Source organism: Pygoscelis adeliae, unplaced genomic scaffold, assembly GCF_000699105.1.
Source record: "Pygoscelis adeliae isolate BGI_AS28 unplaced genomic scaffold, ASM69910v1 Scaffold286, whole genome shotgun sequence".
In the NCBI taxonomy this organism is placed as follows: domain Eukaryota; kingdom Metazoa; phylum Chordata; class Aves; order Sphenisciformes; family Spheniscidae; genus Pygoscelis; species Pygoscelis adeliae.
In genome coordinates, this window is record NW_008825076.1 from 7,575,878 (window position 1) to 7,586,548 (window position 10,671).

Sequence of the window (10,671 nt, forward strand, 5' to 3'; positions counted from 1 at the left end):
GGCGCTTGGAGCCGGCGGGGCGGGCAAGGCACGGGATGCTGAGGAGCCCTTGGCTTTCACGGGAAGTTACCAGTCCGCTGAAGAGGAAGAAGAGCTGCCAGCAATGCTGGCTATTGTCAGAGCCAGAAAGGTGATGGTCTGCATCACAGTTCGTGGTTTGGTTCCCCTCTCCTGTCTGTACGTAGATGCCCGGCAGTATCTCGGTGCTTGGCTTGAGCAGGGCCCCAGTCCAGTGCCGGGGAAAACAAGAGTTGCTGTTGATGTGTCTTTGTTCCTTTCATGATCAATGACTGGACTCCGCTCAGGTGAAGGGAGTGAGAGCTCCTGTACAGAGCGCTGTGGGGTATCTGCACGTGGGTCTGCCTCTTCCTACCTCGCAGGCTTTGCATCTTGTTTCCCTGTAGAAATAGTGATCTTTATCTTCTGCTTAAATGGTGTCATTTGGATTCGGTTGTCACCTGTGCTGGGAACTCCCGTATTTACTCTGAGAAAAAACCTGTCCTGTCTTGTTTAGTCTCTCAAACAAGATCTTATTTCTGTACTGCTTTTAATGTCCGGCTTTGCTACTCCAGCTAATGTGCATCAGCTTTTTTCTTTCCCTGAGTTTTGTCATTCTCTGTTCTGGGAAGTTCTCACCTTCATTGCCTTCAGCAACCCATCAGGATTGTCCATAAACCAAACATCTTTTGTTTTGAAAGACTATCTGCTGGCACGAGACACTGACTTTCCTGATTCTCAGCTATCCTCAAGGCAGCCTGTGCCACAGTATTTAGTCGGTATAATGTTTACATGATGCTGGACATGAGTATTTGACACGTATTATTTTGTATTCTGAAGTTAAAAATGTGAGTTTTCCTAAATTTGCTTTTTTCCTAGTGACATAGCTGTTTGTTTAAATGTACAAGTGGATCTATTTATGTTAGTGTTTCACTCAAAGTAATTGAGAGTGTGCTGGTTTTGGCTGGGATAGAGTTAATTTTCTTCCTAGTAGCTGGTACTGGGCTATGTTTTGGATTTGTGCGGGAAACAGCATTGATAACACAGGGATGTTTTCGTTACTGCTGAGCAGTGCTGACACAGAGTCAAGGCCTGTTCTGCCTCTCACCCCACCCCACCAGCGAGCAGGCTGGGGGGGCACAAGGAGCTGGGAGGGGACACAGCCGGGACAGCTGACCCCAACTGACCCAAGGGACATTCCACACCATATGGTGTCATGCTCGGCATAGAAAGCTGGGGGAAGAAGGGGGAAGGGGGGGACGTTGGGAGCGATGGCGTTTGTCTTCCCAAGTCACCGTTAGGCGTGATGGAGCCCTGCTTTCCTGGGGATGGCTGAACACCTGCCTGCCCATGGGAAGCAGTGAATGAATTCTTTGTTTTGCTTTGCTTGCGTGCGCGGCTTTTGCTTTCCCTATTAAACTGTCTTTATCTCAACCCACGAGTTTTCTCACTCTTACCCTTCCGATTCTCTCCCCCATCCCACTGGGGGAGTGAGCGAGCGGCTGTGTGGGGCTTAGTTGCCGGCTGGGGTTAAACCACGACAGAGAGGTTGCAAGCAGAATGCAATTCCTTTACTGTATGTGGTGTGTTTCAAAGGCATATGTGATTGAAGTGCTTTATGGTGTGGGAAGGTACGTGCTCTGTAAAAGATTTCTGGCAGTTCATGTATTTATTGGTCTCTTAGCGTTCAGTTTTGATGAACTGGAATGCCTAAGAAGTAGTTGTTACAATGGACGGAGAATACATTTTTCCCTACTTAAAGTGCTGCTCTATCAACCTTACAGTACAAACCCTGCTTTTCATTTTAGCTCAGAGGGTTTTTTAAATTTAGAGACTTTATATCAAAATTAGTGTCAGAATTACGAACATAGCAACAATGTTGAAGTTGGTGACAGCAATATCAACCCTGTGCTTTGGGGGACAGTGGTTTAAAACACTTGATCTCTGAAGGGTTAGAAGAACCATGAATTACTGACATGCGGTTGAAGTTGTCCAGATAGCTAGTAAATTATTATTAAGCCCTAGATGCCACCGTTTAAGGCTCAGACAACTTCAGTATGTAATGCAAGTGCTATTCTCTTGACTTCTATCATCTGAGTGATACGAAGAAAAACTTAGGTTGAAAAAGACCTCAGGAAGAAATCTGGTTCAGCCTCTTACTCGAAGACGGACTAACTTCAATTGATTTGTATTTGGTTCCTGTTAAATCTCAACACATGCACAATGTCTTAAACACTGGATAAGGAGATTCCATGTGCTTAATTAAGCACTGCAAGGAAGTTGTCTGTCTTGTTAGATGCTAAACTTAAATTGCAAACAAAGGAAGTTTAAGCCCATTACTATCCTGTCAGCAGTGAACATCAGAAACTTACTCCCCCTTCTGTAGAAGTCTGAAGAAACTAGAGTTTTTGAGCAAGAAATATCCACGTAAGCTCTGCTTTCCAGACATCCAGTCACTCGTTATGCTTCCTGACCCTCCAGAAGTCTAGCTCAACAGAGCCCTACACATGAATACAAACTGTATTGTAAAACACTAGCTGCAGCATGGTGTGGGATTGATTTCCTGTTCATCTGTAAACAATAGTCACTGGGAGACAGGGAGACAGCCCTTCGGACCTCCGCAGAAACTTAAAGCTGTACTTTGGGATGTGCCAGAAACCATTAAACACTTCAAATGCAAGGGCAGGCATGCTCAGCTCACAGAGCCCTTTCAAATGCCCTCGCTGCTGTTTTGTCTACGACAAGGACATAGTTTTCCACCTTTTTAGTTAGAATCATAGAATCGTTCAGGTTGGAAAAGACCTTTAAGATCATCAAGTCCAACTGTTAACCTAGCACTGCCAAGTCCACCACTAAACCGTGTCCCTACGCACCACGTCTACCCGTTTTTTAAATGCTTCCAGGGACGGTGACTCCACCACTTTCCTGGGCAGCCTGTTCCAATGCTTGACAACCCTTTCGGTGAAGAAATTTTTCCTAATATCCAATCTAAACCTCCCCTGGCGCAACTTGAGGCCGTGTCCTCTTGTCCTATCACTAGTTACTTGGGAGAAGAGACCGACCCCCACCTCGCTACAACCTCCTGTCAGGCAGTTGTAGCCACCTTGGAACCAGCCAGCTGCGAAGCTGCCTGGACAGCTTTGGGCTTTGCAGGTCACATGTTTCTCCATGTGGAAGCTGACAGGCTGATCCTGGTGCTCAGAGAAGGTGTGCTTTCCAAGCTAGCTGGGGGATTCTGCAGTAGTCCCTGGAGAGCTTTAGTATGTCTTGCCATGAGCTGTGTGCTGTAATTAATCTTGAACAGGGATATCAGTGGTACGGTTCATATCTAAAAGGCCATAAGCATTGCTTTTAGTTTATAATCTGCTTCTAGTTGACTAGGTTACAGCTGTAATATGATCAAACAGCAGCTGGAGATCTAAAATAACTTGGAGAGGTTATATACCCTAGGATCTAATGGAAGACAGTCATTCAAAGGAAGTGACTGACAGCTTGTCCTTGCACCAGTTAAGATTCCCTTCCAGTTAGGTGTAAGCTGAGGTGCTAAACAGCATCAGCATGATAGGGACAAAGTTTGGCATTGACCTGCTGTATCTGGAGCTTAATGCTCCTTGTGAGCTGACATACATGTTGAACAGAGGTGAAGATGGCTTGCAGCACTAGCTGCTGCTTGGTGGGGGGAACCACCTGGATACAGCTTTTCATCTCTGAGAACAGTACTCTCAATGAGCAGCCCTGTCTACAACCGTCAACACTCCTAGTAAGTTAATAAGAGTATAGTGTACTGGGGATGCTCGACACTGGGGTTGAGTGGGTCCACTTTTTTGCTGCCCTTTTTCTGGGGAAGCTGTAGTGCCCCCTGTCCCCTATCATCCATGTGGCAGGGCTGTCTGCTTATATCTTTCCAGCTGTGCAGTGGGAATGGCAGCTGGCTGGCACATGACCACAGATGGTGACATGGCAGGTGCTTGTGAAAGGTCTGTTAAAGACATAATTTGTAAAGGTACTGCAGGAATCATGGCACGTCTTGGCGGAGAGGTTGAGTACTTCTATGCTAACCTGTTAGAAGCAATTGATGCAACTCCAATACAGAATTCTTCTATGAGCAGAAAGCATACATCAAACCAGTATGTGCTGGTGCTTATCTGAACTGGCAAGGCCTCACAAAGACAGAAGACAACTAGACTAGTAAACTTGATGAGCTTCTGTAACTTGTGGCTGAAATTTCAAGCTTTCATATGTCAATGATGTAACTATGCTACCTGTTTTCCTGCACTAACAATTCAGTAAGTCTGAGTCTGACCTCCTCTTCTTTAATGGCTCAAATTAATTTATGCTTCTAGCTGGTAGCTGCCACACAGTCAACTGCAGCTTTTTTTCCACTCTAATGTGTAACATCGTTGGTTAGTACCTGCTCAAGCATTCCAATAGCTGGGACTCAGTAAAGCCTCAGTAGGCACTGAGGTTTTGGATTTATCACTAAAAGCTTGCTTTGTAGTCAGTGGATATTAATAATAAAACCAGTGGCATGGAGTAGAGAGAATTTTAATAGGAAGCTCTTGTCATTGATAAAACTTTACCTCTATGTGGATAATAAAAACATGAAACCAAAGGTGCAACTTTGAGCTCTAAAGGCTTCTAAGATTATTTTTTTTCCCCCTGCTGCTTCAGGGGCCTCTCCTGTGGTCTCTTGCAGTGGCAGTTGTCTCAAGCTGAATGCTTACATAGGACAGGGGCTGGGGAGGGAGGGGGAATATGGCAGTGTAGCACTGTGGGGAAGTCCTCAGTTTTGGAGTAGGATTCTTCACTCCAGCTGGTCTATGGTCTTTACCTTCACAGCTTGATGTAAACAAAACTGTTTATACAGGCTGCTGAAAAAGTTGGCATTTGAGGGAACAGATGTGTGCGATAAGGAGATTCAGAGTTCTGGAGGTAACCTTTTTTTTTTGTTACTTTTGGCAAGTATTACAAAAGTACTTTGTAATTGCATAAGTCTTAACTTACACAATGCTGCAATGGTAATACTGGACTAATAGTAATCTTTCTAATGCTAAAGTGCGATCCTTTGGTACTGAAGACCGGCCCACAGACAGACCTGCTCCTCCAAGGGAAGAAATCTATGAATACATTATTTTTCGAGGAAGTGACATCAAAGACATCACTGTCTGTGAACCTCCAAAAGCTCAACATACTCTGCCACAAGATCCTGCCATTGTCCAAGTAAGTTAGCCTGAAGTGTTGATTGGAAGCTATGATAAAACATTGGTGATGAAAGACTTGATTTTGGTATAAACTTATAAAAATGAAGGCCAGTACGTGTCTCCAGGAATCTTCAGATTGAAGCATCCTGAATTTTGTTGTAATGTTTAAAATAGCAGCAGCATTAAAGACTTCAGTCAACAAAAGCCAGAGCTAGTTTACCTAGCTGAGAATGCAGGAAAATCATAAAGAGGTAAACTAACCCTTCTCGGTATTTACTTAAGCTTTAGTAATGCTGTATGTGAAGTAGAGAATCACTGCCAAAGCAAGTTGACTTCTGGACGCTGTAAATGGAAATGTACTTTGTCTTGTTACAGTCTTCACTGGGCTCTGCCTCTACATCATCCTTTCAGCCACATGTGCCTTACAGCCCGTTTAGAGGTATGCCACCTTACAGCCAGCTTGCTGCCAGCTCTTTACTTAGCCAGCAGTATGCAGCTTCGTTAGGTTTAGGTAAGTAAAAACTTTACTTGCTAGAATAAAGGTACAGTCCTTGTATGCAGCTACTGTGAAACCAAATAACAGTAACTAACACTGAATTCCTTGCCAAGTGTCAGGCTGCAACAAGCAGTAAATAAGTAGTTAACAACTTTGTGCAATGATCTTATTGCAAGGAGGCCTGCGTTTCACTTACACACACACAGACAGACATGAAAGAAAGAAAGAAACAAACTAAACAGCTAAAGTTTCTTTCTGAAAGTAATGTGAATACCTAACAGTTGAGGCCAGCTCATTTCTAACCTAACATACCTTACCTATACATCACATGTAAAAAGAACTTGTATTCCCAGAATGGACTGTAAATAAGCTGCTCTAATGCTGTTCTAGAGATTCTTGTATCTCTTTCCAAGTCCTTCAGATGTTTCACTACCTTGTTATCTTATCCATATATCTTTGCTTTCTCTTCTTCCCTCTATCTCTTTAGAGAAATTGGTAAGCCCTCCAGCATCAGCAGCTGCTTCCAGCCCTAGTTCTTCTCCGTCTCCACAACCTGTTTCAGAGCCTGACATGTCTTCAGAGCCCCATCAGCTCTCTTCCAAGGGTAACAGCAGTTTGAGGACTCCAAATATTTGGAAGAACTGCATGGCACTTGCAAACACTCTGTTCTTGTTAACCCCTCCTAGAATGATAGTACTTATATGGGTAATGCTAGTAGAACTAGTTTGTTCCCAGCTATTTTTGCCTTTCATTACATGAACTATTCCTCCTGTCCTAGAAGTCTCAATTAGAGAGACAGGAGAAAAAAGGTACAGGACAGCGGATCCTCTTGTGTAAGTATCAGGAAAGGGCTGAGGTTTAGGGATGTTGATGTGCTGCATCCTGTCCAGGAACATGTGTCACCTTAGAGACTGGGCAAGGAATTAATTAGTCTTTCCTGGAAAGACAAGCACACTGCTTAAATTGTGGGTGGCCTTGCTGTTGGAGACATAGCTTAATAGAAAATTCAGGAGTATTGCTATAAATGAGGAAATATCAGGATAGATTTCATGCATGATGGGGCATAGTACCTTGTCAAGACTCCCAATTAGCAGAGCATGACTAACAGTAAGCAATTTCTGAGTTGTGGTAAGCTGAGATAACATAGTTCTGGGTGCTTGCTTTTATGTGTAAAAACTTTTAAAGGAGGTTGAGTAGAGATACTAGACTGACCATCCTCAGAGCAGAGAGACCAGGTGCAGCCTGCATTTAAACATGGTAATTAGTTTCATCTGTTTTTAACTTAAGCATGTGTGCTTGTGTTGGCATGAAACTGTTCTTACTTACTCTCTGGTTTTGGCCATCTATCTGTACGTACTTTCTCAATATTCTGGCTAAGCTTTGAAACTTTCTCATGTTAAACTTGCACAGCAGCTTTGTCCTACTGAATAATTCTTAGGATATGTCTGTCTTCCTTGCAAGTTTTCCAGGTGTACGTTAACTGGGAACCTGCATGATGTTACCTACTGGGTATATCTCATGTGGAGGAGTGTCAGTGGCTTGGTTTGTGTGTACTCTTCAGCTTTCCACTTTTCTTGCTCTTAAAGTATGTTCAAAGTTTGCTTCCAAGCAGTTCTTATGCATAACTACATAAACCTGTAGTACTCCAAAACTTCTAATTAAATCTAGAATGCAGTGTTTCTTCTGAGTACTGAAGACTGTCACTTTTTAATATAATTGGTGTAAGGTATACCAAACCATGAAAAGTATTTACATGTTTTGTAGTGTGAATAAATAAGCCTGGATGGAAGAGCAACAGAAGTCTTGGTAACACTTTGGCCTTGACCAAGAAGGAATTTAAAAGGGTAACTTTGAGATCCTGGTCTGGTTTCAGGTTTTCTTTGTCTGAAAGCTAACAATAAGCAATGAAGTTGAAGGACTTCTAAAAACGGCTTACAAAATGGGATAAGTTGAGGTGGTTAAGCTTTTGCTGCGAAACTTTTTTGACAAAGTGGGGAAGCTTTCTTGAGCAGTTTCAAAATGGTGGATTTTTGCTTCAGATTTAAAGTATCGTGTAAAGTAAAATCCTGCATAACCAAGGATACACCTCGAATTAGATTTTGGTATAAACTGTCTAAGAGACTGACCTGGCTTGCTTATCTAATGTGTGTCTAACTTTGGTTTAAGAAATAAATGGGTAGATTTCCTGATTTTAAGCCTCTGAATTTGAGAGCCACGACTTGTGTGGCAGTAGTGCCTTACCTAGTGTATATGCCACTTAAACATAGCATGTAATGATAAACACTCAAGGCTTTGAGTAATTCTTGACAAAACGGTTTCTCTATAGAAGTGGGTAGGGTTTGAATAGCATTGGCATGTTTTCTGAGAGGCACTTAATCGTTGGGATTTTTTCCAGGTGCTGGCTTTCCTTCTGTTCACCCAGTCCGCAAAAGCCCCATGGTAGAGCAGGCTGTTCAGACTGGCCCAGTTGACAACATGAATTCACAAAAGCCACCCCCAGTGAAAGTAACTCCAGGGGTTCAGCGCAACGGACGGCAGGTTCCACAGGGCAGCAGTAAGGCAAATGGTATGTGTGCACCGCTTCATCTTTAAAGTGCTGTTTTGAAGCATCCTTCAGAGGTGCATAGCAAGACTAAACTGTTTCAGTTTTGTTCTTGTGCTCCTTTATTAAGTTTATCCTTCTTGTTCAGTAGATACAGTTCAGGCAGCACCTGTGCAAACCCAAGGACAGGTGAATGATGAAAACAGAAGACCTCAAAGGAGAAGATCAGGTAGGTTAACCTGACACTACACAATTGCGTTAGCCTATAAAGGCAAATATTGTTAATTTCAGTGAAGGATTATCAGACAGAAGATCGAGAGCAAGATAAAGCTTGATAAAGCTTTGAGCATCCAGAGATGCATCCCTAACAAAATAGGTTCTGGGGTCACAGAAGTTCAGAGCATTCCAGGGACAGAATTCTGCTGTCTTTCCTAGAAACTTGAAGGTATGTTACACAAATTGATACTATGAGTTGGCAGCAGCAACTAGATTTCTCTGAAACCTGAAGTATTTTTACTGGGAAGGGCAGCCTGTTTAAGAATTTCCAGAGCTCTTGGAACTGAGAGGAACTATGGATCCCTCACTTCCATAGAGCAGAGCTTTCATCTCAAGACTGCAGTTTAAGCACAGGTCAAAAGAAAGTGAAATTAAATTCAAACAGATATTTCTGCCCAAGCAAAATGAGAAAAGGCAGGAAACAAAAGTTCAGACTCTCAGGTCTTCAAATTAATTTGCCTGAGGGCCGCACTGTAGAAGGGGTTACAGCTTTTCCAAAAAGAAGTTGATAGTTTCTCAGTTGGAAACCAGAAGCTATACAAATGCAAGCTGCTTTTGTGGGTAGATGAGTCTTGGGCGGATTTTCTGAAACCAGTGACCTGCTCCTCTTTGCCATCATGACAGGTCTGTAGACTGTACCATGCTTGCAGATGAATAGCAGACAGCAAAGATAGTTTTCCCCGCTTCCCTCAGCTTTTCTTGGGATAGTAGTTGTTCTGATTTCCTCTCCTCACACTGGAGGGAAAGTTGGGTATACTCTGTCTTAATGGTAAGACTGACATCCAGGAATGTTTTGCAGGAAGTTGAAGTATTGCTGTAATGTGTCTTCTACAGCCAAGTTCAGAAATTACTTCCAAAGAAGTGTGGCCTAACTACAGGACTAGAAGCCAGAAACTCCTGAGTTCTAACCTTAGTTTCCTCTGGTCTTGAGCAAGTCATTTAACCTCCCTGTGCGTTACCAAGTGTTTAAACTCTCCTGCTTTCAGGAAACAGGAGAACCAGAAACCGTTCTAGAGGACAAAACAGACCAACTACTGTGAAGGAAAATACAATAAAGTTTGAAGGTGACTTTGACTTTGAAAGTGCAAATGCACAATTCAACAGAGAGGAACTTGATAAAGAATTCAAGAAGAAACTAAACTTTAAAGGTTTGTGACTTCATTAAATATGAATCACTGAGCTAGTAGTAAACACTGCATAGACAAACTCGTTCTGAGAAACTGCATGATCACATGTGGCAGCATCTCAAATCTTGTTTGAGGGAGCAAGAGAACAGATGGCTCTTCAGTATGCATCAAGGAAGTGTAATACGTTTTATTATCTTCAGATGACAAAGCAGAGACGGGGGAAGAAAAAGGGGACCCTGGAGTGGCAACTCAAAACAATGACGGTAATGCAGAGGAGGACCTTCTGGGGCCCAACTGCTATTATGATAAATCCAAGTCTTTCTTTGACAACATTTCTTCAGAACTGAAATCTAGGTGAGTGTTTTCCAAAAGCTTGCTTTTTAATGCAATTTTAGGCATAGAATTCTAGACATAATCTATGTCACATGGTTTAATTCTTTAAAAATCTTAGAATGCAAGAAAGTCAGCAAAGCCGTCTTTAGAAGGGAGTATTGCCATACATTTGATGGCTCACGAGTGATATTAACCAAGCTTCATGCAGTGGGATCAAACAAAAAGCAAGGATTTAGGCAGATACTGATACGCTTGCCTAAACTATGATACAGGAATTTCCAGTTCTGTTTCCCAGCACTGACTTTGAACCCATTGATTTTAAACAAATTTCTTATCTCGTTTGTGGGAGGAGGCATCGGGGTCATGCTGTGCTGAAGGTGGTGCAACTTGCAGACAGGAGCAAGCTAAGCCTGGAGTCTGGGCAGAGGGGAGGTCAGGTCTGTCTGTGGAAATGCATTATATTAAATGCTGGGAATATTAAGAGAAAGCTTCAGCTTTTGCTGCCGACACTGATGTTATCAACTGCTTGGTGGAGTTAGACACCCCTTTAGTGTCGGTATGTGAAATTCCCTTGGTAATGTTTCTGCTTCCCTTTAGCAAAGCTTGCTTCCGAGCGCTCGCTGTACGGTGTTCAGGGCTAGGCAGGCTCTGCTAAGGAAGAAACACGCTGGTGCTGTGGAGCTACCTCCGTAGCAGCCT

General features: G+C 43.0%; 1 protein-coding gene across 1 annotated transcript in view; it reads left to right on the forward strand.

Moving 5' to 3' along the window:
• LSM14B (LSM14B, SCD6 homolog B (S. cerevisiae)) overlaps positions 1-10,671 on the forward strand; it is a 13,866-nt gene that overhangs the window by 1,903 nt on the left and 1,292 nt on the right. The window contains exons 2-8 of the mRNA XM_009326876.1: positions 5,034-5,217; positions 5,574-5,709; positions 6,182-6,298; positions 8,090-8,260; positions 8,388-8,465; positions 9,499-9,660; positions 9,840-9,993. Coding sequence (XP_009325151.1) covers positions 5,034-5,217; positions 5,574-5,709; positions 6,182-6,298; positions 8,090-8,260; positions 8,388-8,465; positions 9,499-9,660; positions 9,840-9,993 — 1,002 coding nt within the window. The remainder of the gene's footprint in view (positions 1-5,033; positions 5,218-5,573; positions 5,710-6,181; positions 6,299-8,089; positions 8,261-8,387; positions 8,466-9,498; positions 9,661-9,839; positions 9,994-10,671) is intronic.